At 42.7% G+C, this 27,470-nt stretch overlaps 1 protein-coding gene across 10 annotated transcripts in view; it reads right to left on the reverse strand.

The window, feature by feature from the left end:
• PCDH7 (protocadherin 7) overlaps nt 1-27,470 on the reverse strand; it is a 656,577-nt gene that overhangs the window by 14,758 nt on the left and 614,349 nt on the right. For 4 of the 10 annotated variants that reach the window (XM_083158534.1, XM_083158532.1, XM_083158533.1 and 1 more), the window contains one exon: nt 6,301-6,432. The exons of the other annotated variants lie outside the window; for them this stretch is intronic. In XM_083158534.1, coding sequence (XP_083014660.1) covers nt 6,301-6,432 — 132 coding nt within the window. The remainder of the gene's footprint in view (nt 1-6,300; nt 6,433-27,470) is intronic. 10 annotated transcript variants of the gene reach the window in all.

The following is a 27,470-nucleotide window of genomic DNA, read 5'->3' on the forward strand; positions in this document are numbered from 1 at the left end:
CTGTTATAGGCAACTCTCCTGCATTTCTTTTTTTTTATCCTGGAAGATTTAATACATTACCCCTAAAAAATGATGGTACACTGGCCAAAGGGCAGTGGCAGCCCCCCCAGGTAAAATCCGCCACTGTCTCTGGCTAAAGTGAAGCCAGATGCAGTCTGTGAGACTGCACTGGCTTTACTGTGACTGCCAGTGACTTCCAATTGGAAGTTTGACCTGCCAGTCACTCAAGGCATCCCATCGGGAGGTGTTCCCTCCCTCCGGGATGCCTCTCTCTGTGCAAATGCGCGGCAGCCCCCAAAACAGGTTCTGCGCATGCGCAGTATCGCAGTCCATACTGCGCATATGCCGGAAACCGGGAACCCGATCAAGCACATGCACAGTATGTATGAAGGTACTGCGCATGCACTGGCCCCGTGCCAGGGGCAGGGGTGCATGCCTGTGCGGACTCCCGGGGACGGTGGCTGGGGCAGCCCCCCTCCTTTATAATGGTAAGAGCCGCCACTGCCAAAGGGAGATGCGCATATGAGTGTTCTAAAATAAGGCTGAAAGTTAGAAACAAGGACATGTGAGGATGGAGCCAAACTCAGCTAATCTGATTAAGGGGCTAATTCAGACCGAATTGTTAGGGACCGAATTTGACACCTTCCCCGATGTTTTGGAGTCCGCCCATGTTTTTGTACGAATATGTATATGCACGAAAACCCCGGGAGCGTACACTCGCCAAGCCGTTTGCTCAAGGAAGGGAGGGGGGCGGGCAGTGGAACGCTGAGCAAATTATGCGCATCCCCATAAAAATGCCGGGCATTCCCCTGCACACGCAGACATGGTGACGCCTGCTTGGGGCGAGTTCCTGATGTCACATGATATCAGCGCCCACAGCGAATTAGGAAAACAGCATGTACAGGTAAATGAAAAATCAGTCAAGTCCCTGCCCCAGTGGAGCTTACAATCTATGTTCCCTACCACATTTACACGCACACACATTCATTCTAGGGTTAATTTTGTTGGAAGCCAATTAACCTACCAGTATATTTTGGGATTGTGTGAGGAAACTGGAGTACCCGGAGGAAACCTATGCAAGTATGGGGCGAATATACAAACTCCGCACAGTTAGGACCATGGTGGGAATCGAACCCATGACCTCAGTGCTGTGAGGCAGTAATTCTAACCATTACACCATCCGTACTGCCCATAAATGCTATAAAGTGTAAAGAGATACACGGAAGCTAGTGATAATAATTGTGGCAGCATACACAGAATATAAGTGTCCCAAAGGATTCCCAAACATGTAATTCAACCGGGGTCAAACCCTTATTATGCTGTCCCTAGAAAGGGAGCATCAATGCTATGCTACCAGTATATTTATTTATTAACAGTTTCTTATATAGCGCACACATATTCCGCAGTGCTGTACAGAGAATATTAGAACGCTCTTACCAGTCCCTGCCCTAGTGGAGCTTACAATCTATATTCCCTACCACATATACACGCACACACAGACATTCTAGGGTAATTTGTTGGGAGCCAATTAGCCTACCAGTATATTTTATGATTGTGGGAGGAAACCGGAGTACCCGGAGGAAACCCAGGCAAGTACGGGGGGAATATACAAATTCTGCACAGTTAGATCCATGGTGAGAATCAAACCCATGACCTCAGGGCTGTGAGGCAGTAATGCTAACCATTACACCATCCGTACTGCCCGTCACTGTCATGATGTCACTGTCAATTATATCATGTTATGTTATGTATGAAAGGTGTGTAAGAATATACCCCCTGAACGGACTGAACTGACTGTGCATCCTGTCCTTTTAGGTAGCACATTAGTCACATACAGTATCTTAATTGAAGATGATTTGAATAACCCAGAAGACTGGGCTGGGACAAAGCAAGAGCTTAGAAATGTCTGCCGATATGGCCAAAAAATGGCCAGTACAACTTGCAGCTGTTCCAAAGAACGTAGGCTGTGACTAAAGAGGTCTCGATCACAGACCCTGCCAGTGGGATATACAGAGACAATCACCAAACCTGAAGATGCTTTTCAAAAGTGGATAATCTTTATCATTCAGGTGGAACCTTGAACATAAGGAGAAGAGAGGCCATTTGAAGGTAAGCGACACTACATTGCTTTTAACCTAGAGTATCTTCATTTCTATAAATGCTATTTTGCAAAAGCTATTTTCCTTTTTAAAAAGAACCATAATTATCTGATTTATGTTCCGATTTCTATAAGAAACTTTTAGCATACTGTGTTCCTGTTTGTGCAGTTACCCTGAGCACACCTAACCCGCATGAACTCCATTTATCTTCAAGAACAATAATTACAGCTATTCAAATTTATTTGATATTGATATCAAATAAAAAAGTATAATAATAATGTCTAACCTTTCTACACCATGGTGATGTCTGTGTGCTTTCCTTTTCATCCCTAAGTCTCAGATTAGTCGAAGTGAGAGTCGTGTTTACATAAGAATGAAAATGTAGAATTCAAAGTGATTTTATAAAACTTTTAATTTAAGCAAATAATAATTATTGAGTATATTTGGGTAGGGAGCGATTTGCTAGCGGAGTATCTCCTCTCTTTCTGCTGATTGCAACCATTCATGGACTGCAGTAATTTTGTGTAGCATGATGATAGAACATGGCTCTGACATGTGGGGATAATTAGCTCTATTCATGTAAATCATACAAGGGTACTGAACAGTATCACTTCATATCACATTACCTGTCCAGCAACCTTCTCTGATAAGCATCCCCTATGCCCGCCCGTAAAGCAGTGTGAAGACAGTCACTGCACACACTGTACCCACTATAAATATGCCATTGACTATAATTTATATTCCTGCGAGGCAGGTAGTATTTACCCAAGACCAAGCCTCGGCAGGAGCCCAGGAGAAAAGGGGTGGTATAACCATGCCGCCCCCACTCTTCCCAAAATGTTTCAACCATTGAAGAGCATGACATAAGCGTATACTGTATAACATGACAGGGAATGACCACACACCTATACCCAGGGTTTAAAGTGGGGGGAATGGGGTGGTACTAAGTTCCACCACCTCTAATGGTAGGTAACAGAAAGTCCTGTCCCAGTGGCTCCGTTTTCACCCCTGCCATATATTATGTCATGCCATCCCCTTACTGAAGTGAAGAAGAGAGGAAGATTAACGTAATGTCTGCAATAGGCATGGAGTGGGTTAAACATCACCTAGGGAAGCATGTGACTCGGGGGTCCAATAAGGACTTATGGAAGGGCAGTGTTAGCTAGGATATCAGTGCAGGAAAGGGAGGAGTCTTCCTCCCTTTTTTCTGAAAGTTTTCCAGCCCTCCCTCCCTTGTGTTATTATGTTTGGGTGGGTGTTTAATTGCATTGGCTGATAGGCGGGAAAGAACAGCAGGTTAAAAGAATTAGTTCTTATTCAAATGATGATGTTACAGTAGGTCGAGCGGATACCGCTTGTTAGGGTAGGCCTGATTACATATGCAAATTGTGTGGGTGGAGCTTAGTTAATTAGCCGTTCTTTCTGGGCCACCCTTAATTAATTAATAAGTAATAAATTAATCTAGCTAAAAAGTGCTAAAATAAATCAGCTAACAATTTCTGCAAGTCCCCGAGTCTTTATTTCAGGTTTAGTTTGTACATTTTGAAATGTGAATGTATATACATGCTAGAGGTCACACACATCAGATGCTAGGCTGTTTAGTTGCTGGAGAGAGAGAGATAGATATGTGTAAATGGTACCACTGCTGTTGGGATTATGTGTATAAACAATACTACTGTGGGCATTATGGCAGTACAAATTTGTTTGGGAAATGGGTAAAACCATGTACACTGCAGGTGGGGCAGATGTAACATGTGCAGAGAGAGTTAGATTTGTGTGAGTTATTTTGTTTCGGTGCAGGGTAAATACTGGCTGCATTATTTTTACACTTCAATTTAGATTTCAGTTTCAACACACCCCACCCAAATTTAATTCTCTCTGCACATGTTACATCTGCCCCACCTGCAGTGCACATGGTTTTGTCCATTTTCCAAACAAATTTGTACTGCAATCAGATCTGAATAAGGGCCTATGTGTAAGGGACAATACTGTTTGGCATATATGTATAAGGAGTACTACTGTGTAGAGCAACTTAATTAAAGGGCACTAATGTGTGTCATAATGTGAATAAGGGACACTACTATGTGGTGTTATGTCAATATGATTGTGCTACAGTGTGGCATTATTTGAATCAGGGGTACTATTGTGAAACCACTGTCCAATTATATAATATGGGAGATAGGGCACAAATTTTGTAGTTTGAAGGGCGCCCAAAACCCTGGCACTAACCCTGGCACTAACCCGGGTTCCACCTAATAGGGGGGGAGTTAGTGGCAGGAGAAATGAGTCCTATCACCTCTCCAGGACTACTTTAAGCCCTGCCTATACCCATGCTCTTTAGAAATGTTGGCGGCCCTTCTTGCATCACATAGATTACATTTGTTTTGGCTTACATGTTGTTCACTGCTCAGTATAATGTATTCCCTTTACTGAGATCTTATTGCTAGAGACAAAAGATCTGTCTGTCTCATCAATATATTCAAATTGCACAATATTTATAACAACCAATAGGATAAGAAGCATTCATTGGCATCCATTCTTTTTTTTTGTATAAATTATGTGTCTAATTAATCAGGAAGATTAATAATTGGATTAATATGTATTTAAATAAAAAAAGAAACGTCTTGTCCAAAACATTCTGTAACAATTAGCTGAGATAATCCTCGGTAAAATGGCAGTGCATCTTGACATAGTAGGACACTATTAAAATTCTTAAACATGTTTGAAGGAATCAGCAACTTCTTTCTCTGCACCTTAGGCTAAACCGAGTTAAACAGCAATTGAACATATCTCAAGAAGCATCTACTGCCCCAAGGCTTTGACTGCTGTCATTTTGAATGTGGCATTATCATGTATCATAGGGATACTGGATGCCATCTCAGAAGCAGTCTAGCTGAAACAAATCAAGCATAAATCTTCTGCTTGGGACATGCACACAGTGATACAGTTGCAATTCCCATGAATTGCTTGTGGACAAAAAAAAAATATCAGCCGATGCTCATCAGTCTATGGCAGCACAAATGAATTTGTACTCATTTAAAATTTTTTTTTTTTTTTAGATTTTGATCTCTTTAAATGATTTATATTTATTTCTCCACTAGGAATTTTTGTTAGCTTAAGATCTGGATAACCTCAGGTACACAAACATGTTACACCTTCAAATACTTAATAGCTCATGTTTTTATCTGTTTTGTTTTTTGTTTTGTTTTTCAATGGAGCCTTGTTTTGGATTCTAAGAGGGAGATTCAGTTGTGTGCGAATTCCTCGTACTCTCAAGTCAACACAGCTAGCTGGGACAGATGTATTAAGCCTGGTGAAGTGGATGTTGATAATGCACCGGCCAATCAACTCTTAACTGTCATTGTTTAAACATAGCTGATTGGCTGTTGCATTATCACCTTCACCTTTATCTCCACTTCACCAGGCTTAATACATCTGACCCATTGTCCCATAAGGCTGCAAGCAATTTTGAGCAAAATCGGGCAGTAAGCGAGTCACAAGGGTTCCATGAAATCTACTTGTAGCCATGCAGACACTGGCCTCAAACTTTCTGGAAACACTGCCCCCATATCAATCATTCTGTGGGGGATTCAGTGAGCGGATTCATCCTGTGCAAGAATAGTCCTCCAACCATTGGGTTAGTATACATCTCTAACCATCAGAGATGTGCGTTAACCATTGGGTTAGCAGACATCTCTGAATCAGGCCAACTCATTTGTCATATCTTATTGAACTGTAAACAGTGTGTGATTGCATGGATACTAGTTAGTACTGCAGTCCATACATGTCTGATGGCATTTACAAAACTTTCAATTGGGGGGGGGGGCAGGCAGTGCCATTCTGTAATGTGCTGTCTACGAAAGTCTGGAACCGCTGAAAGTGTATCAGGCCTAGTGGTCATGTACAGTATCTTTTAATTTAAAACATAGACATACAGGTATGTGTTGTGTTATCCCAAGTAATGAGTTTAAGTATGTGATATTAGCAGGCATTAGCAAGCATTAAGTATTAACATGTCAAATATTTTTGATTATAATTTTTTCAACTTGGGTCCCCCCATATGTGTAGAGTAGCATGGTCACCAGGGCACAAGTGTGAACAGATGTACAGATACTGCTGTTTTTGGCTCTCCCTCCAGGAAACAGCTCCATAATAATAATTTTTTGTTAGTTAATTCAGATTAAAATGCTGCATTTCCCACCTCTGAGGCACATTGGAAGGGTATTTCCCCATCGTTGAGAGAAGCGTCTTCCTGGAAAAGGTTCACTACAGGTGGCCTGGCTCTCATGCTCTAATAAGCCCATGGGTGGTAGCTTTGGTTTACTGTCACAGCCTGGAAAGTAAGAGATAGAGCTGTGGTCACTGACTGTGAATGGCTGGATAAGTGAAAGTGATGGCATTAGGGATGAACCTGGCAGTATTATCACATACTGTAAAAGACTATCTTAAAATGAATAATTATTTTGATTAAAAAATGTTAACAAAACAGAAAAACAAAAAGATGGCAAAAGCAGGATAAAATAATACAATAAAATACTATCTATATGTATGTGCGTGTGTGTGTGTGTTAAAACAGCACTCAGAAAGGTAATATAGCTGGTTGAAGCATTGCAGTCGGTGTCCTGATGCTTCAATAAACAATTTATGGAGGATGCAATCCCGGATCACGGCTGTCGATCCCTCCCAACAGCCGGGATCCTGGTCCGTTTGTGGCATGTCCGACAGCAAATTGGCAGGCGGGATTCAATGTCCCGCCCGCCGATCAGCAAAAAGGGGGGGGGGGGTGTCTGTGAAAACGGCTAGGATCGCGACAATCCACGGCTGTTATTGGCAGAAGGGGCCCAACAGTTTTTAAAGTCGGGCTCTTTCTGTCTTGATCCCTCTGCAATGCTGTCGGTAAAGACAGCATTGAATAGTGCTCTACCGCTATTTCCCCCTTCGGGAATATATATATAGATATAGACATTTTATGTATGAAAATTCCACGATCAAATGAAGATACCGGGCAAGTTATTCAGTACTTCGACTGTTATTTATAACCTTATAAGCCATGGACTAGCAATAACCTCTTAGGTTATGTTCTGCTGAAGAGATTCCTGGCACTCTTCCACTTAAGTTGTTCATATATATATATATATATATATATATATATAAATATATATAATGTTTACCCTAGAATGTCTGTGTGTGCGTGTGCATGTGATATGGAATATTGATTGTAAGCTCCACCGGCAAGGACTGATGTGAATTTTCAAATATTCTCGGTAAAGCGCTGTTGACTATGTGTGCGTTACTGTATATAAATACATGGTAATAAAAATAAAATATATATATAGATATATATATATATATATATATATATATATATAGATATATCTATATAGTGTTGATAATCTCATTAAATATTCTTCAATATGTTCACTCCTCATTTAGCAGTGCTTTACTTTATGAGGCGACCTTTGTCTTCAAGAGAAATAATTAAATTTCTCTCTCTTTTTACAGAAACCACAGTAAATCATTAACACTGGTGATTTAAGTCCCTTTTACACTGATGCCAGAATGGTCATTATATTGTAATTAAAAAGGCAGAAGGCCAGCAGAGACATTCCAATCCAGAAAAAAATCTAATTCTGAAGAACTGTAACGCCAACTGCTTTTGTGCATCATGCAGATTAACATAAATTGATGTTGCACTTTGTTCCAGATTATTCAGACCTGTTTGCCACGACACCGCCAGTGTGCGATGAATGAAACAGTTGACGTCAAAGCTGTTTTTTTTCGAAACAGCAGTCTGTTATTTCATTCCATTTTCCTGTAATCTTAAAGTATATTTTAAAGATCCCTCTCCCCCCAACAGATTGATATTAAGGGGATGATGTAGAGGGAGAAGTAACAAATATGGGTGTGTACAGTATTTCTCAAGAGCAATGTGAATACACTGAGCTGTCTGAATCTCATCATCAGCATACAGTATGTGCCTTATTTATTTATTGCAAGTCCTATTATCTTCATCAGGGTATTCCTGCGTCTGCCTTGCTCTAGGTGCACAATTTGACCTTCTAACAACCCGCAAGATGCCCTAAATAAACTGGCTTGCACAACGCTTTGTATCATCCCCATAACAACTACTGATACAGTGATGGAGATGTAGCAAAAATTCCACAACAATCCATAACCCTATAACTGTAATTCTATACGTATTAAACGTTACAGGTCATTATAAGGAATAAAAATGTCTGCTTGGCAATTTTCACACCAATTTATTTTTTGACAAATTCACTTGGCACTCAAAGGGTTAAGAGAACATCGACTTGTCCAGATTTTCCAGAACGCAGAATAGAAAAATGGTCAGATATAAAAACCGAGATGCTGGATGTACCTTCGTACCGAGACGACTGACCTTTCTAATCATAAAGTAATTCCTCGGATTTTAATTTCCTGGAATTAAGTTTAATTGTTGCCAGCCTAGTGGTAATCCAGTTAAATCCTTGGTTAGTCTCTGATTTAGTTACATCAGTCACACAGTGACAGACCTCTCACAGAAGAATATTTTAATGTGGATTCCTGAAGTGGTATAGACATTAGGATGTAGAACACATTTAAGCTGTCTAATTGTTCTGCTGTTCTAATGATTAAGTATTAATCTGTCACAATGTCAAATTGTTCGTTTACATCTTTTTCCTGTAAAAAAATGTCTCCGTTGAATGAATCTAGAAATACGAAGCTGAAACAATACATTGTGCAATTAGAATGTCTTCCCTCTAAATCTTTGAAAAATAATTAATCAGCAATCCTCAGTCAACATCATTTCAAGGATAATCACTGTAAAAATGATGAGACTGCACCCGTATGAAGCAATGCACGATGCACAGCAGACAGGTAATGTTCCTTATCAATCATACTCTCTAGTCACGCGACTCACAGCAAATTGCCTACCACACCGGCGAGAATAAGCCATGATATTTGTTAAGGGAAAATACATTACAGAGCATCAGGTATAGCTATGAAGCCCACTCCAAAAAATGCCTTGCACACTGTAAGCAAATATGTAGGTGTTTGCTATAGCCACTGTACCAAATAAAGATATACAGCACAAAGATAATGTTCGTAAAGTGAGCATAAAAGAGTTTATGTACAGCACCACCCACAGCACTTCTGTAGTCCTGTGGTTTGTTTAAATATATACAAGAAAAACTATTTTGGTACTTATGTAATATCTGGGCTCCCATTTTTCTTATGAGACCGCGTCCCCTCGCGGGGCTCGCTGCGCTCGCACGCTTCGGGCACGGTGGCTCGCTGCGCTCGCCACATCATATAAAATCAACTCCATGCGTAGTTGGATAGTAGGGGTATGAAAAAATGGGGTGCATTTAACATGGGAGCCCAGATAATACATAAGTACCACTATTTTTGACTGATTCCCACAGCGCAAACAGAAAAAGTTTCTGCCCAGGGTGGTATAGAAAAGACCTTCACCAAAAAGTATTTTTGTTATGAACTTTACCCTTATTGGTGTAAGTGATCTGTAGGTTTCGCCAGTGGGTGTTATTACACTTGTTTCTGTTTAAATATATAGCAAAGCTACTGTATGAGTACAAGCTTGATTCTTAGCTGGGAGTAAAGCAAAGTGGCCATAGGCCATCAATTATTGAAATCATCATTGGTCCATACCCGACGCCAGGGAACAAAACCACCTGATGGTTTTGGTTCCATTCTTCTTCAAGGTGCCAGGGCACTAATCTTAGTTCCAGCTCCCAACACTCACAAAGCCCTGCCGCTAGTCTCTGATTGGCCTGCAGCTCAGTAATAGTGAAGCAGTGGTGCATGCAGGGTAAATACTGGCTATGTTTTCATACTGTATGATGAAACTCACAAATTGTAGGGACTAAGGATGGGAGTTCTATTGAAGATGAGATATTGCCCTTAGCAATGAATCAGATTCTACTTCTTATTTAATTAGCACCATCTAGAAGATAATAGATAGAATCTGATTGGTTATTATGAACAACATCCCATCTTCAATAGAGATCCTATCTTAGTAAATTTACCCCTATGACTGCAGACGCAGAAATGTATATAACCCTTGTCCATAACCTGCAATGTTCTGTACTGTAAGCAGTGGCATAACAATAGCCCAGCAGACCCTGCGGTGGCTGAGAGGCGCTATGAAAGTGTGGGCACTGGGGGTCTGCGGGGCTATTGTTACGCCACTGCAGCCTCCTGGGACCTGTCGCATCTGTTGCTGCAGAAAAGACCAGCGGCGGATGCGGCATGATGCGGAGGGGTTGGGGAGGGGTTAACTCTGCTTAGGGGGAGGGCCGCTGCCAACATTTTCAGCAGGGGGGCGCAAATGTAATAGTTACGCCACTGACTGTAAGTCACTTTATGTTCATATTTTGATCATACTGTTTCTGTTTATGTCTTTTGGAAGATGCTGAGGAGCTCTTGTGGTGCCATGGAAATAAAGGATAATAATGACATTGGTTCTCAGTAAATAACTTGTGACGTGCTCTTTGTGAATTCACCACTGATGCATTATTTGTTCATATTTTATCTATTTTAGTTCAGTTATTTTCCCCTTGTACATTATATGGGCAAATGTGCCAGAAGTATTAGAAATTTTATTGATGCCTTGTGGAACTTGCACATTTCAGAAACAAAACAAAATGGCTTTAAAAGTAGGTGTAAGTCAGGAGAGGCTCCAGAGGAGGGGCTGATGCCCAGTTCAAAATTCAAATATGGTAGCCACACCAACTGCCAACAACTGTCATTTCAAACTGACTCACTGGCAGTTGGAGTTTCTCCCCTATTTGAATTTTGAACTGTGCTGTGTTTTGGGGTGCAGTCGTATACAAACAGTGGTATAGCTACAAGGGTTCAGGGTATGCAGTGCACACCGACCCACTGGTCTGCACCTACAGATCATACCCCCACAGTGTGCCATGCAGTGGTTCACACCTATGTATTCTGACAGTGATGCCATACTTCAGAATGGCATCACTATCAGACTCTGGCACTGTCACTGTCTCCTGTAAAGGAACCATCTTTCTCAACATATCACTAGAGAGATATACTCACCAGCAGAAGATATGGGGAGGGGCATACTGCACATCACACAGGGGTAGATGTATGAAGCAGTGATAAGGGAGGAGAAGTGATAAAGTCCTGGTACCAATCAGCTCCTAACTGTCCCTTTTTATACCCAGCCTGTAACTTAGCAGTCAGGAGCTGATTGGCCGGTGATAATGTACCAGGCACTTTATAACTTCTCCTCCCTTATCACCGCTCCATACATCTACCCCACTGCGAGGTGTGTTCTTGGAGAAGAGTGTGCGGCATGAGGTCCATTTAGGTCCACATGCATTGGGTCGACCACTGAAGGTTGACAGGACCCAAATAGGTTAAAGTCGACAGGGTTGAAAGGTCGAAACAAGCATTAGGTCGACAATGGGAATGTCTACAGTCAAAAGGACGAAATTCGTTTTTCACTTTTTTGTTCCGAATGTCTACATAGTCAACATGGACACCGTCACAGTGTACCGCGTCTGCCCACATGGCTGCACTTGGCACCCTCGGCACACTCTAGTGCCATATGGACTGTGGCAGTTTCCCTGCAATGAACCCAGGCAGAACATAAAAACATGAAAGAGATAGATAGATTGATAGATAGATAGATAGATAGATAGATAGATAGATAGAACACTAGACTACTCCTGTGTTAATACAATAAATAAAGGATTCTGTTTAATATTCATTTATTTCTGTTCTTTAAAAAGTTTTCTAATGTATAGTATTACAAAGATCAGAAGTCTTTTTAAAATACAATTATCCCTGGATCAGAAATTGCTGCCCTCAAACAAATCCAGTTGAGTTTGTTATTCCCAATCTGTTCCACTAGAGTGTGTTCCATCCATTTCACTGAAAACAACAATATTTAGAGATCGTCCCCATTCTAAATAACCCTGACACAACTTCTGGATCTCTATCTGCAGTTTATGTGCTCCCAAGCAGCTACATGATATTCTAGACTGCTGATTTGCACATTCACTAATCCATGACAAATTCAGTTAATTTAAACTGTACAGAGAATTTCAGCTGAGCCGTTGTCTGTAGGGAAAAATCTGCTGTAACAATTACGCTGGCTTTATTTCTTACAGATTGTGAAGTATACATGCCATCGCCAGAGAAATCCTCTCATTATCTGCTGTCAGGTATTCTTTTTTTTTATTTATATTTATAAAGTAGAATTACGGTACAGTATATTTCCGTACTATATTACAGTTGCTCATATCACCCAGCAGTATGTGAATGATGTTTCCAAAATAACCTTGCTTATTGAGGAACACTGTACTGCATAGATTTCTTGGTTTGAAGGACTTCATTGTAACCTTCAGCTGTTACAGTATAGGTCACAGTGTTGTGAATCTACAACAACCGATTGTTTTTGTGATGTTGCACTCTTACTTTTTACACAAGTGCGCTTACTTTTACATGAATGTACAACATATGGAATTCAGGTGGTAGGTGTTGGCTCATATGGGTAATGTTTGGGAAGGGTTGGACTGGCCTACAGGGGTCCAGGGGAATCCCCAGTGGTCCTCCCTGCCTGAGGGCCCAACACCTACCTCTAATGTCAGGTTTCAGAGAGTGCACTCAAATTATACATTGTATACTCTATTAGAGGGTCAGATCCATGGTCTCTAATGGGTAGTATCACCCCATAGTAACTGGTCACAACCCTCAAGCATGGGCTCCTACTATCACTGCGTCCCCCAGGTGGGATCTTCATACCCCAGTTCAACACTGAGTGCATATCTTGCGGCTTAGGCATATTAGTACACTTATGGTGTGTACACACAACAGATATGCTGTGATATGCGAGTCCCCATACGATCAGATGGGGTCGGGACTCGCATATATATATATAGTCTTGCCTTCCCTCACTATAACGCAGCTGATTTGCACTCACTCGGGATCGCGCATGGGCGGCGCATCGGGCTCGTTAGCCCTAAAAAGCCGAAAATTAATATGCGATATGGCTTCCGATGTTCACTATATCGGGAACATCAGAAGCCATATCGCCCCCGTGTGTGCACACCATTACTTTTGCCCTACAAGGCAGAATTAAGATTTACCCTAACTCTGAATCAAATATATTGTAACATTTGTGTTGAAAATAAGGACTTGCAGGCAGGTTTTCTGGTTACAACCACTGTGTCTTTACTGACATCAGACACTGTAGTACAGTATACACAGGCTTGGACCTGGTGACACAGGTACATACAGAAAATTAAACATAAAAATAAAAAGTCCTAGCATTTCCCATGCTCAAAAGTCATTCAGCTGCATTGGCTTGCAGCTACATATGTCCTCCTGGCACGGCCAACATCCACAATCCCTGGTACTACCAACTGAACCCTGCTCACTGGCCTCTAAAAGGCATCAGCTCTCTGCACTGGGGGTAAATGGGAGTTTTAAACCCCTCTCCTGCACCTGACTTCCTGCTGTCTCCGGGTGAGCTGGAACACCTGGACTTCTGTTTCTCCAGCTACATCCGTGTAATTTAGAAAGCCTGGAATTATAAACTTCCACTACAGGTGCAGAATGTGCAGGTATTGTTTTCCACTGTCTTGCGCACAGCATCTATTCACACACACCCCCACCCCCCGGGATTGTCCCCAAAAAATGGGATGTTCCCATGGTATGCAGAACATTTTAAACCTCTCATAATACAGTGTACCTTACATGCAAAGTCCTATCCCTATAAAGCAGAGCAAGCATGAATGTTATAAGACAACTGGCTGGCAGGTCAGTGATACATGTCAGAATTATACGTTGATTCATTAACCGGTAACAGGAAGCGGAGAGGAGACTGCTGGTGTCACACACTTATTACCACAGAGGACGACAGGTGATAATTATCCTGTCATTGATGTGCTGACCAAAGCTTCACCAATACTCTATGTGATTAATGTTATTGTTAAACACTTTCAAACTACACTTTTATTCTTTGCTTTTCTTTTTTCTCATATCATGTTTGCACCTAATCTCTTTAACAAACAAAAAAAACCATCTTCATCTCCTTAAATAATTTGTGATATGTTTTTTCTCACTGTAATCTGTTAACTCTCACTGTGCTCTGTGCGCTCTCTCACTGTGCACTGCGCTCTCATACTGACCCTTATTCAGATCTGAACGCAGTACAAATTTGTTCTCAAAATGGGCAAAACCATTTGCACTGCAGGTGGAGCAGATCAGTGGCGTAACTATACATTTTGCTCCCCCCAGCCAAAAAGTTTGGGTGCCCCCCCCCCCCTCCATAATGCCCCTTTTATTATACGGCACACACCGAAATGCCCCTTACACTATACACCACAAACATAATGCCCCTTACAATATACACCATATACGTAATGCCCCTTACACTATACACCACACACATAATGCCACTCGCACTATGGGCCTTATTCTAGTTTACTCTTTCTGCCAAAATCCTTCTTAGATGGACAAAAGCATGTGCACTGCAGGGGGGCAGATGTAACATGTGCAGAGAGAATTACATTTGTGTGAGTTATTTTGTTTCTGTGCAGGGTAAATACTGACTTTATTTTTACACTGCAATATAGATCTCACTTTGAAGTAAAACCGCACCCAAATCTAATTCTCTCTGCACAAGTTACATCTGCCCCACCTGCAGTGCACATGGTTTTGTCCATCTAAGAAGGATTTTGTCAGAAAGAGTGAACTAGAATAAGGTCCTATAATCTGTTCTCTCTCACTACAATCTGTGCTGTCACTGTCACATTGTAATCTTTCCTCTCTGTAATTTGTTCTGTTACACTATAATCTGTTTTGTCACATTGTAATCTGTTCTCTTACTATGGGCGGGATTCTCTAATAACTCCTGCAGCACATCACCGGCACTCGCAGTGTTAATAATCGCATATGCAGTAACATATGCGATTATTAACGCAAAAGCGATGGCTGGCGATGTGCTGCGGGTCCCCCCTCCCTCCCTGAACCCTTACCCGGCTGTGTGAGGGCTCTGTTTCCTCCTCCCTGCACCCGGAAGCTGTGCAGGTAGGAGGAGGTCACTTGTCCGGGCAGCACAGCAGGAGGCTGCCCGGACACAGGTGAGGGAGGGCATCGCGGATCAGCGGGGGGCGCGCGGGACAGCGGGGGTCACGAAAGGAAGCCCATAGGCTTCCATGGGGTTACGCCATATAGAACTTTTGCTGCATTTTTAGTTTGGAGAATCTCGCCCTATAATCTGTTCTCTCTCACTACAATCTGTGCTGTCACATTCTAATCTGTTCTCTCACTATAATCTGTTCTCTCCCACCACAATCTGTGCTGTCACATAATCTTTCCTCTCTGTAATTTGTTCTGTCACACTATAATCTGTTTTGTCACATTGTAATCTGTTCTCCCACTCTAATCTGCTTTCTCTCACCAGAACACAAAAGAAGCGCAACCTATCACTTCACTTATACCTTAGTTCCTCAATGACCTCACAAGTCACTAGCGTTATGATTGGTGGCCTTCTTATGTGCATGGTATCAGACAATGGGCCAGATGAATCAAACTTCCAAAAGTGATAAAATGGAGAATGATAAACAACCAACGAATCAGCTACTGAGGCAGGTATTCAATGTTTGCTCTGGGGAGCTGCAGCGAATCCTGTGTAGGATTCGCTGCACTTTCTCCCCAATTCTCCCTGTAGGGAGATTCGCCGGGCAGCCGCCCGTTCTCCCTATTCAACGCCTCAGGGGCTCTCTGCCCCTGGCGGCAAATTTTAACCCCCCCGGCGAATGCCGCCGGGGAGCTGGGGGACAGCTGCAGGCAGGGAGATGAAAGCCTCCCTGCCTGCGCCGGACACTGCGGGGCTGAAGGAGGGCTGTGGGGGACATAGGGAGAGCCCCCAGAGCTGGCAGGGGGCTGTGTTAGGGAGCCGCTACACACTGGTCCCGATCGTGCATGTGTAATGATCGGGACGAGTGTGCAGTGAATATATGAATATTAATGAGCGGCTCCCGGCTCGGCCCCCTGCTGGTGAATGTGTAAAAAAAAATTATATATATAGTTTAAAAAAAATAAAAAATAAATTAAAATATATTAATGTGCTGCAAGCACATGAATAAAAATAGCATGTCCCTTCATAGAAAAAAAATCTGATTTTTTTACACCAAAATAAAAATAAAAAACGCTTTATTTTCAAAGATCACATTCCAGTTCTCCAGAAAAAGATGACGAATGTAAAATGGAGAATCCGGGGAAAATCACTGGAGAAAGCAGTTCTCCACTTCAGCATTGAATACACTCTCGGCGAATTCCACTAAAAACCCCATTGAAAACCACTGGCGAATCACGGAGAATCACAAACAGAGAATCGCCAGACATTCGCTCTTCATTTGCAGAGAATTGTGTCCATTGAATAGGGCGAATTGTTTTTCCAGTGAGAAAATTCCCTGTAAACCCGGGGAATTGCCTGATTCCCCAGAAAATATGGAGAATCAGAGGCATTGAATACTGGCCTTACTGTCATTTCATAGGCTAGGTTTGAAAAATGACAAATGGGAGCTGATTGGATGGTTGTTTAAAGAGTTAGAAAGCAAGAGATTTTGGGAAATATATATAATTTTTTTGAAAACAGCAATCATTTACATGGCAAAATGAATCAATTTTTTTCAGTGAAAATGATTACGGTTTAAAAAAAAAAAGGTAAAATTTCCCCAAATATCTCACTGTCTGATTCTCACACCCTATTGCATTTGGCTCCACATGTCTATCTTCTCTTTATACATACAAAGGCTCCACTTTTGCATAGGAGGGAATTCTAGTGTTGTGTATCCAAAATATGGGAATTCACCATATGATTTATAAGGCTGGTTGCTACAAATGGCCGCTTTCATTTCCATCTATAAATCTTCCTATTCTTCGTTTTTCAATAAATCACCGGTAAAGAAGAAGTGTCCCTACCAAGTCAGCATCCCCCTCAGCGATGGAATGTATGAAGGTTTTTAAACGCTCGAGGTCCAGTATCTAAGCATTTAGAATATTGTGTCCCTCTACTTGTCACTGACATTCCAGAATGCCATTGTGTAGCATAACTTAGCAACAAGACACAAGATCCATAACGTCCCCAACTTCCATTTTACATTCCTAGAACTATTATTGTGCCTAATTCTCCAACCGTTTATGTTTGGTTGAATGGAATTACAATGGCATTGAAGCTAATGTGACCTTCTTCCGCGTTTCCCATTAATGTCTGAAACGAAATGCATGTAACCCTGAACCGAGTGCAATGGGATCAGTGAAACACAGTTAATGTGCAGTAAAATACGGTACTTGTGAGTTATCCGGGCGTCCGATTTTGTACTTACGATTTGCATGCGATTTGCATGCGATATCGCATACGATATCGCATACGATATCGGATCCGATTTGCGATTTACATGCGATTTACATGCGATTTAGCATGCGATTTGCATCAGATTTGCTATTCATTTCATTACCCCACTATCCCCAAAGTGTGTCTATCAACGTGAACCCGAAGCGTGGCGAGCGCAGCGAGCCCGCGAGGGGCGGCGGTACGCGTCCTCCGACCTTTTCATGCCCTACTATCCACTAGGGCGTGGAGTGAGAATAGAATAGTGTGGCGAGCGCAGCGAGCCACCGAGCCCGAAGCGTGGCGAGCGCAGCGAGCCCCGCGAGGGGACGCGGACACCTGTGAAGCCCGCAAGGGCACGCGGATACCTGTGAAGGTGTCCGCGTCCCCTCGCGGGGCTCGCTGCGCTCGCCACGCTTCGGGCTCGGTGGCTCGCTGCGCTCGCCACACTATTCTATTCTCACTCCACGCCCTAGTGGATAGTAGGGCATGAAAAGGTCGGAGGACGCGTACCGCCGCCCCTCGCGGGCTCGCTGCGCTCGCCACGCTTCGGGTTCACGTTGATAGACACACTTTGGGGATAGTGGGGTAATGAAATGAATAGCAAATCGGTACTTGTGAGGCTCCCGATTTTGTATTTACGATTTGCATGCGATTTGCATGCGATATCGCATACGATATCGCATACGATATCGGATCCAAAATCGGACGCCCAGATAACTCACAAGTACCTAAAATACCTTCAAACAGATAAAGAAAAAAAAAAAGTTGAGAAACCTCTTTGCTGTGACATACATTTTAACTATCTTTTGAATAATGCAGGATTCCGGGGCAGAAGCATGCGAATTAGAGGAAAGAATTACATATCAGGAGACGTCTTTCTGAGTAACTGTCAGGAAAAAAATGAATCGCAGAACACTGAATGAAAAGCAGCACAGGTCTGGGGATTCATGCGCCATTTATGCTGTGTTAAGAAGTTCAATTTAAACATGATTCTCACTAAAAGGAAAGCCAATTAGCTGTACATGAACTGTTGTTGAACTACGCATCCCAGCATGCCCTGCAACAGTTTTACTATTTGGCCATGCTAAAACTGTTGCAGAGCATGCTGGGATGTGTAGTTCAACAGCAGCTGGAGGGCCGAAGGTTCCCCATCCCTGCGATAGGCCTTTGTGGGTTCAAAACATGCTGGGGATACGGTCACTGGATAGACAAGCATTAGGTGGTCAAGAGTTAGGTCGACACCGCTAAGTCGACATGTATGAAGGTCAACATGAATGAAGGTCGACATGGGGTTAGGTCGACAGGGTCATTAGGTCGACCTGGGGAAGCTTGAAAGTCAAAAGGTCAACATGGATCACGTTTCTTCTGAGCCAACATGTGCCGACAGCCGGTATTTCATGTCCTACCATCCACTAGGGCGCGGAGAAAGAATAAAATAGTGCACTTTTTTAGTATCCACGTCGACAGTGTCGACATTTGGGACAAAAAAAACTGTGAAAAACCCCATGTCAACCTTTTGACTGTTGACCTTCCCTATGCCAACTTAATGACCCTGTTGACATATCCCCATGTCATCCTTCAGTCATGTCGACCTTGATGAATGTCGACCTTGACGAATGTCGACCTTGACGCATGTCGACCTTGTGGTGTCGACCTAATGCTTGTCTGTCTAATGATCCCATTCCACATGCCGTTACACTTTTCATCGTTTTAGTTGAGATGGTCAGCTAAATCATTTCCTATGAGGACGTTGTGTGAAGATTGGAAATTATATTTTTGGAGGGATATATTCAATTATTTATTTTAAGCACAGCAAACTCTGTTCCCGTAAGGATGTAAATACGGCTGATTAACAATGTAGAAAAAGTGCTGACGTTGTGGTTTTTGAGTCAAGCTGGAGTGAATCGGATTCAAATAGGTTTTGAGGGAGATGCACCTGTGAGCCTGGCTGTTATGACATGCATGAAATTCTATCATTGCTGTAGCATGACTGACAATGAGCTGAAGGTTAACACTAGCTAGGAATGTGCTGGATCTGCTGGAGAAGCAAGTTTTTACGCATAGCTTGGGATAAAAACTCAAATCTCATATTTTTTATGTAATTATTTTAGTGCTAGTAATATTGGATATTATGTCAAATACTTGAACTTGATTTTGACCAAAGGTACAGTATGGATTATAAAAGCACAGCCTTTAACATTACATCATGGTGTAAATCATAATGCAGTAAGGAGGAGATATAGCGGGTGAGATTTAATAGGAATTAATGAGAGATTCAGAAAGTGAGAGATTTGGTTAGAAATCGCAAGTTTTTTTTATTAAAGCGGCAATCATTTACACTGCAAAATCAAAGCTTGGAAGCACCAGCTTACCAATCAGCTCAACAATGTCATGCTATAGGCCGTGTTTGGGAAAAAATGACAGTTGGGAGCTGATTTGTTGGTACTTTATCTCTTTCTACAGTATCTCTCACCAAGCTTTGATCAATCTGGCCTATATGTCGTAAATAGTGTTTTGTTAATATGATGACAGTACAGTAAATCCACGGTGTACTGCTGAATAGCCAGGCTCCGAAAGCACCCTAATCATCTGATTGCTGTAGCTCAGAAAACACCGTCACTAGGCTCAATGCATATGATTGTTACATTTGGGGGAGATGGTATCAAACCACTCAGGAGGAGAAGGTGAAGGGGTTTTCCATAGCAGCCAATCAGTTTCTATCATACTATAAAGTGTACTTCAGAAATGACTGTTAGAAGCTGCAATGGGCAACTGCTCCCCTTGATCTGTTTAGGGTTTATATATCTCGCCAACATTACACTTTTTTGGGGGTTTTTCCGCATTTTCATATGCAGCAAAGCCCCATCGTCGGGGCTTTGATGTGGGGGGGTTACACCAGTTCTAGATGGCGTAACCCCATGAAAGCCTATGGGCTTCCCTTCGCGTCCCCCACCGTCCCGCGCGTTCTCGCGCGTTCCCGACGATCCGCGACGCACCCCTTCACCTGTGTCCGGCAGCCTTCTGCTGTGCTGCCCGGACCAGTGATCTCGTCCTCCCTGCACCACTTCTGGGTTCAGGGAGGAGGAAGCGGAGCCCTCATAGCCGGGTGAGGGTTCCCGGAGGGAGTGGGACCCACTGTACATCACCGGCCATCGCCTTTGCATTATTAATCGCATACGTTACTGCATATGCGATTATTAACAATGCGGATGCTGGCGATGTGCAGCTGGGGTTATTAGAGAATCTCGCCCAGTGTCTCAATCTGTAAACTCATGCACCTCCCCAATAAACTTTAACCTGACTTATACCACACCATAGATGAAATACTAACTTAAAAAAAATGACACTCTCATTTATGTGAAGAAGTCTAGGCACCAATATACTGGTTCACATAAATGGGCCACACCCAGGTGTCATCTTTAAAAGGGGTGACAACAACGTGCCGCCGCTGAAGACAGCCATGTCTCCGTGGTCAGCCAGCATCAACAGGGAAACTGGCCCTGCCCTCAGAGTAATCAAAAAAGGTTATCTGCAAGGCCACCAACTTTCAAATCAAATAGGCCAATGCCCCCAATTGGCGCAGCCGTGGTAGGGGTGACAATGCTGCAGGTGTCACCACACCCAGTACCAGATTTTTAAAATATTGGTCAAAAACCTGGGTAAAAATCACAATTTTAGCCCTGTAGTCAGTTTTGAGCTATCCAATGATACAGCAGACCTACTTTTTTTGGCCAGAAAGATGTCCCTTATGGGCGATAACACAAGTTTCCTGGCCCATGTATTATAGCGGCAAAATGGTTCTCCCCGGACTGGTTATCAAGGATTTTGCATAATCCACTTCTAAGCACAATACTGCCATGGTTTGGGGTGATACTGTAAATCCCACTTTATCTCATGCTGACTGAGGGCCAGATGTATCAAGCTTCAAAAAGTGATAAAATGTAGAGTGATCACAGCCAGCCAATCAGCTCCGGAGTCCTAACTATTATGTCGCCAGCTGTGTTTGAAAAATGGCAGGTAGGAGCTGATTGGCTGGCTGTTTATCACTCTCCATTTTATCACTTTTTGAAGCTTGATACATCTCATATCATGCCAGTGCATGCAAAATTTCAGTATCTATTAATCATTAAGCCCATTAAATAATCAAAATTAATTTGTTCAGTCATTCAAAAAGGAAAAATAAGAACATATAAGGGGATAAAACCTAGAAGTGCCTGGGAGTACAGCAGATGAGTATATGGTAAGTCACGAAGACAAAACACATAAATAATGCCACAAACAGCTACAGAAGGAGCAGTGATTAATACACAACTCATAGCAGTATATTTCCTACACATAAACTAATTAGCTTAAGAATATCCACATTGAGATCCATTAGCACAGAACATCCATTTATGTACACAGTGTGCAGTATATTTAGAAATGTCCCTTTGCATCTTGTAACCATGGATCACCAATATACCATTTGGAGCCAGTGTCAAAAGGATTATTGCACAAACTCTATTTTAAATCTATATATAACCTGGAAACACTCTTTAAGCTGAAAAGGCCTCACGGTTATGCACAAAATCTGTATTTTGGCCGGAGGAGAGAAGAAGACTTTAAGCAGCATTGCCACATCTCTCTCACAGCTGAGAAATGCTAAATTCATCATGCCATCGTGGCTGTAATCCGCACTTCGCTTCATTGTTTGCTAGGACAGTTGAGACACTGTCCTCAGGAATCCCTCGTTCACTCCTGAATCGCTTACTTACACATGAGGTGCATAGCTGTGACACGGTCACATTCACATGGCAGCGGTGCATCTACAGATCAGAATCTCATTTGTCACCTTTATAAAACCAACGCAGGGTATACAGTATGAGGTGTCTGAGTCTGTTTTAGTTAAAACACGTAGCTCCATTTTTTTGTTGTTGCTGTCACTCCGAATAAAAGTATTTTTTTGTGTGGAATAGCTGCTCGGTGCAGATAGAAGATGTACAAAACCTTCTAAGTGACACAATAAAACGAACCAGTTCTTTCCAAGCCAATACAGGCAAGAAAAACAGCACTGTTCTTGCAACAAGAATGAGCGCGTGCAGACAAAAAAAGCATTGATTGGCCATCAGGGACAGAGTAGTTGGCATATATTGTAAGGCAAAGGGGGTTCTATAGAGCCACACTGATAGAAATGTGAACTGGATAGAAAGCGAGGTCCTTACATTTTACTGAGTCATCTTGTCCTTAAAATCCCGTGGCCGGGGTGCCGTAGTCTAACTAGCAGGCACTATGTATTTCTCTTAATTTAATCAAACAGTAATTTGTAGTGTACACTTCTGCAGACATAACCTTTACAGAGATGGGAAAGATAATAATACAAGCATTAAGAAGGTTAGATAACTTGTATCTGTCATGAAAGTGAAGGGGGGAAAATGAATTTCTGTGCAGCATTAGTCACTAATTTGTGAACCAAAAATATAGGCTCATAGAACATGGGATTAAACAACTTAATCAACACGAAAGCGTGTAACACATTCCTACTCCGACAGAATGTTCATGAGACTCACAATTATTGGCTAAATGTCTTCTATTCCCGACATTGCAGCCCAGTTTCAATGATCCTGCTAGCATTCCAAGGGGTGAACAGCCCAAGGGTTTTGATAATGTCAGGTGGACTTCAGTGAATCACATAATGATGGCCATAATACCCACTACACCAGTGGCGTAACTATAAATTTTGCTCCCCCCTTCCAAAATGTTTGTGGCGCCCCCGTCCCCCCCCCACCCAAGCATAACGGAGAAGCTGAAGCAGGAGAGAGGAAAAGAGACCAGCAGACACTGCTGCTTCCCTTGGCTCCAACGCATCCCAGGCCACCCTAGCAGGCCCATCTGCCCGGCCCAACCTGTACACAGTAGCCAATAGCTGGCTCTGTGTACAGTCAATTGAGTCAGTGGGGGAATTTGCCATCTCTGCCATGGCCACACCCGTGCTGCGACTGACTCTCCTCCAGTGTTCGGCCAGTGGGCATCGGCAGGCAGCAGCATGTCAGTGCGTCAAGCGGGTGCCGGCGCCCACACAGACCCTGCTGCTGCTTGCTCCCCCAAGCGGCTGCTGGGGCTGCCTTACAGTAGTTACGCCACTGCACTACACAATGATACTATGACAGTCCTGAATATTGGAGGATGTGGGTAATGATTAGAGTACTTATATAGTGTATAGCCCACCCATATGATCCACATCCCAAGTGATGTCAAAAGTACCATGGCAGATCTGTAACTAGCCATAGATGGATATGGGACGATGACAGAACAATGACAGAACAATGTTATGAGACACATTTTTATGATATAAAGTATATTGGAGGATTAAATTCGTAGATACCCATATTAAATGTGTCCATATCAAGGCATATCAATGTTTAAATACAAGATATAGGCAATGTTCACCAAGGGCATGTGGACATAATCGAATGCTGGGCAGCATAGTCCATAAGGGTAAATGTGCCTGTTTCAGATAGGTCTTCTACCCCAAGGATGGGTCAGTTGCAAGTGCGTACTGATGATGTTGACAGCTATTAGTATGGAGTTGGGGGTTTCAATTCTGCATAGGGGTTAGTTCTGTGCACAGCAGGCAGGCACAATAACGGCCATCTTGCCTTCAACTCCTCATTGGCCCTGGTGTAAAAACAAATTTGTCTAGGTCAGCCACTAACCATAGATAGGATAAACACTGAACTGAACACTGTATTATGCAGAAGCAATATTTTTATACTGCCGTCACTCTCATAAACTCGAAAACATTATATCGTTGTCACTATATGCATTGATTAAAGATGTTAATGGGTTTCAAAGCTACTGTATCTAAACAAATATTCACAGCTCTTCATATTGAATGTTGGGTTACTAATGTGACCCCCTACCCCTCCACCTATTCTTTGCCTCTGGACGCTGGCAGCCAATAAAAATGCGGCATGGCTGGAAAGCCAATCAGAGCTCACGTATTGTTAGCCAATCCGAGCGGCTTCTGGCGGTACATGAGCTCTGATTGGTTGCCGGCATTTGGAAGTGAAGAAGCCTCCGGGACTCTGCAGGGCTTAGTTCAGCGCACTGAGAGTGCAGGCAGCACAGCGGAGGCAGTGGTGGGAGGTGCGGTGGGCAAAATGAGTTGCCCGGACCCTTCCCTCTCTTTAAGAGAGGGCGGATCCGGGACAGCTGTACCCACAGCACCCCCCTAATGGCAGCCCTGAATACATATGTTAAGTTCCTCTTATGATTAGCCATTCCACATATTGCAAGTGTGCAGATCATTTGCAAATTCGTGTTTTTTTCTCATTTTGAGTTTAAGATTTTAGCAAAGACAATTGGCAATTAGTTGTACTGCATGAAGTGATAAGGTAGCACCCGGCGGGTACAAGGCCAAACTCCACTGGTTCGTGGACGACATTTCGCTGTAGATGAGTACACTATTTCATACAACAGGGTTCAACCTGTTTCTTATTTCTTCTCTCATCTGCTGACTACTTTGCAGAATCTGGTTACTATGGTATTTGAAATAAAAGTAAATCTTAGCTTAGCCACACAAAAAAAGAAAAAAAAAAAGAAATAGAAATTATGTAGAACAAAATGACATAGTAATCGAGCTGCGATAAATTGCTCCAAATACCTGTGAAATAAAGCTTGACCTGGGCCTGACATTTGTTCTGTGCAGTCATTGCCTGACAACTAAATTATATACCAAACAAGCATTATAGTCTTATAAAAAATTGTGCCTCTGACTGTTCAAGAAAAGTACATTTTTCAACATAAAGTATACATTTGTGGCAATGATGGCTGTCTATAAATAAATACAGCAGAGCTTCTAGCAAAGTTGCAACTTCAATAACAAATTACTGTGCCTTATAGAAAAGCTTGCAAAGGGCCTACCTATGTATATAGCAAAAATAGTTTGTTTTTATCTGCATCATTTTACCAATGAAAAGCCCCCTACACACTAGTGGACTCCCCACCGACACTGATATTGGTGGCGACGGGAACTCGACAGGGAAGGGAGCTGTAGCAGGGGGCGGAGGGACTACCGGCAGCCATGCTGCACCTGCAAACCTTTGTAGGTCATTGCATCCTCCAAGGGGGCATTACCGCTCAGTTTGGGGACTACTGTTCTACAAGATAGATGCTGGAGAACAGAGAGCTGCATTAGGGAATGTGCTTCTGTAGAAGAGGCAATAGTGGCACATCGTAAAGGGTCTGGAAGCTCTCTATAGTAACAAAAGGAACTAAAGATGCCCAGAGTGGGTTATATTCCATTGCTTGTCCCAATGGCGCATTTATAATGGGTGAAAGGTGTGTAGTGCACTTGGGCCCCTTGGTCTATGGGGGCCTACAAAATGCACATCTTGCACCTATTTAATTATACACACCGCTCCATAGGCCTGGTGCTGGCTGCAGAGTCTGAAAAAGCACTGGGAAAATGGCTTATGTGGCCATTTTCCAGTGATTCCTCTATGTGCAAAAGAGTTGTCTTAGGAATGCGGCCGGGGCCTAAATGGAGCATGCACATAACTTACTTTTCTCTATAACTCCCCTAACTTGTCCTGCACCCTAAAGTCTGTGTACAGATTGGGAGCACATGTCCATACATAGGGGCTATTCAGATCTGAACACAAGGCTGTGAATATGCAGCCTACCGATTGTCAAACATGGTCAGTTTTTGTGGGTAGCACACTGGCATTTTCATGGAATGCCCTGGAAAAAGCAGAAGGCTCCCAACTGTTGGGAGGGTTCAGATCTCCCCGTGGCCTTCACAGCACCAAATAAGTCTAGGCTTACTCAGTGGCTGCACATGGTGGGGGATTCATTCTATGGAGAATGAATGCAAATTAATATCTTCCTTTTCACATGGCTACAATCTGCCATGGATAGGAGCGGGTTTTGCCTCTGGTGGGGTGACAGCTACCTGATTGATGAGCTCCAAAGATTCACAGCCCAGCAATAGATCCTATGATATACAATTATATCACTTCCCACCACCCCACTGTTCTCCTTCTGCCAGTACAGCCATCATTATTCTTGTGCATAGGAACAAATTAAAATAGGATGCTACATGCCCACATTGGCATATCTACTATTAGTGCACTATGTGTATTGCACATCCTGCACCCTTTTAATTATACCTATATCTCCAGAATTCCACACTGGCCTGTGCTGCAGAAAGGAATCTCCAGAAAAATGTCATGGCAGACATTTTTCCTGAGACTTGTGCAAACACAGTAGAGAAGCCTCCCGGGACATAGCCCAGACTCCATTTTCCCGGAGACCTGAGCAATGCACAGCAGACACAAAGCCAGCTTCTACTGCAATGCCAGATAGGAGGGGGCCAACACAGAGCCTGCAAAGGGGTCCTGGCTCCACTTCCACCACTACGGCATGCCCATGACGCTTCCACAAGACACCCAATACACACAGAAAGAAAACCTTGGAAATTCCTAGAGAAGCAAAAAGATAAGTATGTTTACTTCAACATGTCCTGTTAACCTTTGCTGGATACGGCCAAACACAGAGACGCGCGTGACTGAGAATCAGGCCCTGAGTAATTCCATGTAGAAATCTATCACTGACAAGCATGAAGTTTTGTGCTGAAAAATAAATAAGCTCAATGTCTGTGGAATTAACATGAAACTTTCTTATAGTTTGTCAGATCACCAAAGTGCGCTATGGCTTTCTACAGAAAAAATAAATAAATGAATGCTTCCTGATTCAAAATTGATTTCTGAAAAATATTGTAAGCTGCTAGACTGATTTCCCACTTGGCTGGTGATTGAAACCATTGGTTTGTCTTCTCAAATCCTTAACAGCAGAGAAAGTTAAGCTGGCGTATTGTTGTTAAATCTTTTTAATATCAAGCATTATGAAACTAATTTAAGATTATAAAAAAAACTGAGAAAACAAACAGATATAGGAAAAAAAACTCTGAGAAAGACAGAATTAAGCCTATATGGATATAT

The sequence above is a fragment of the Crinia signifera genome, chromosome 1, assembly GCF_055691185.1.
Source record: "Crinia signifera chromosome 1, ASM5569118v1, whole genome shotgun sequence".
Classification (NCBI taxonomy): domain Eukaryota; kingdom Metazoa; phylum Chordata; class Amphibia; order Anura; family Myobatrachidae; genus Crinia; species Crinia signifera.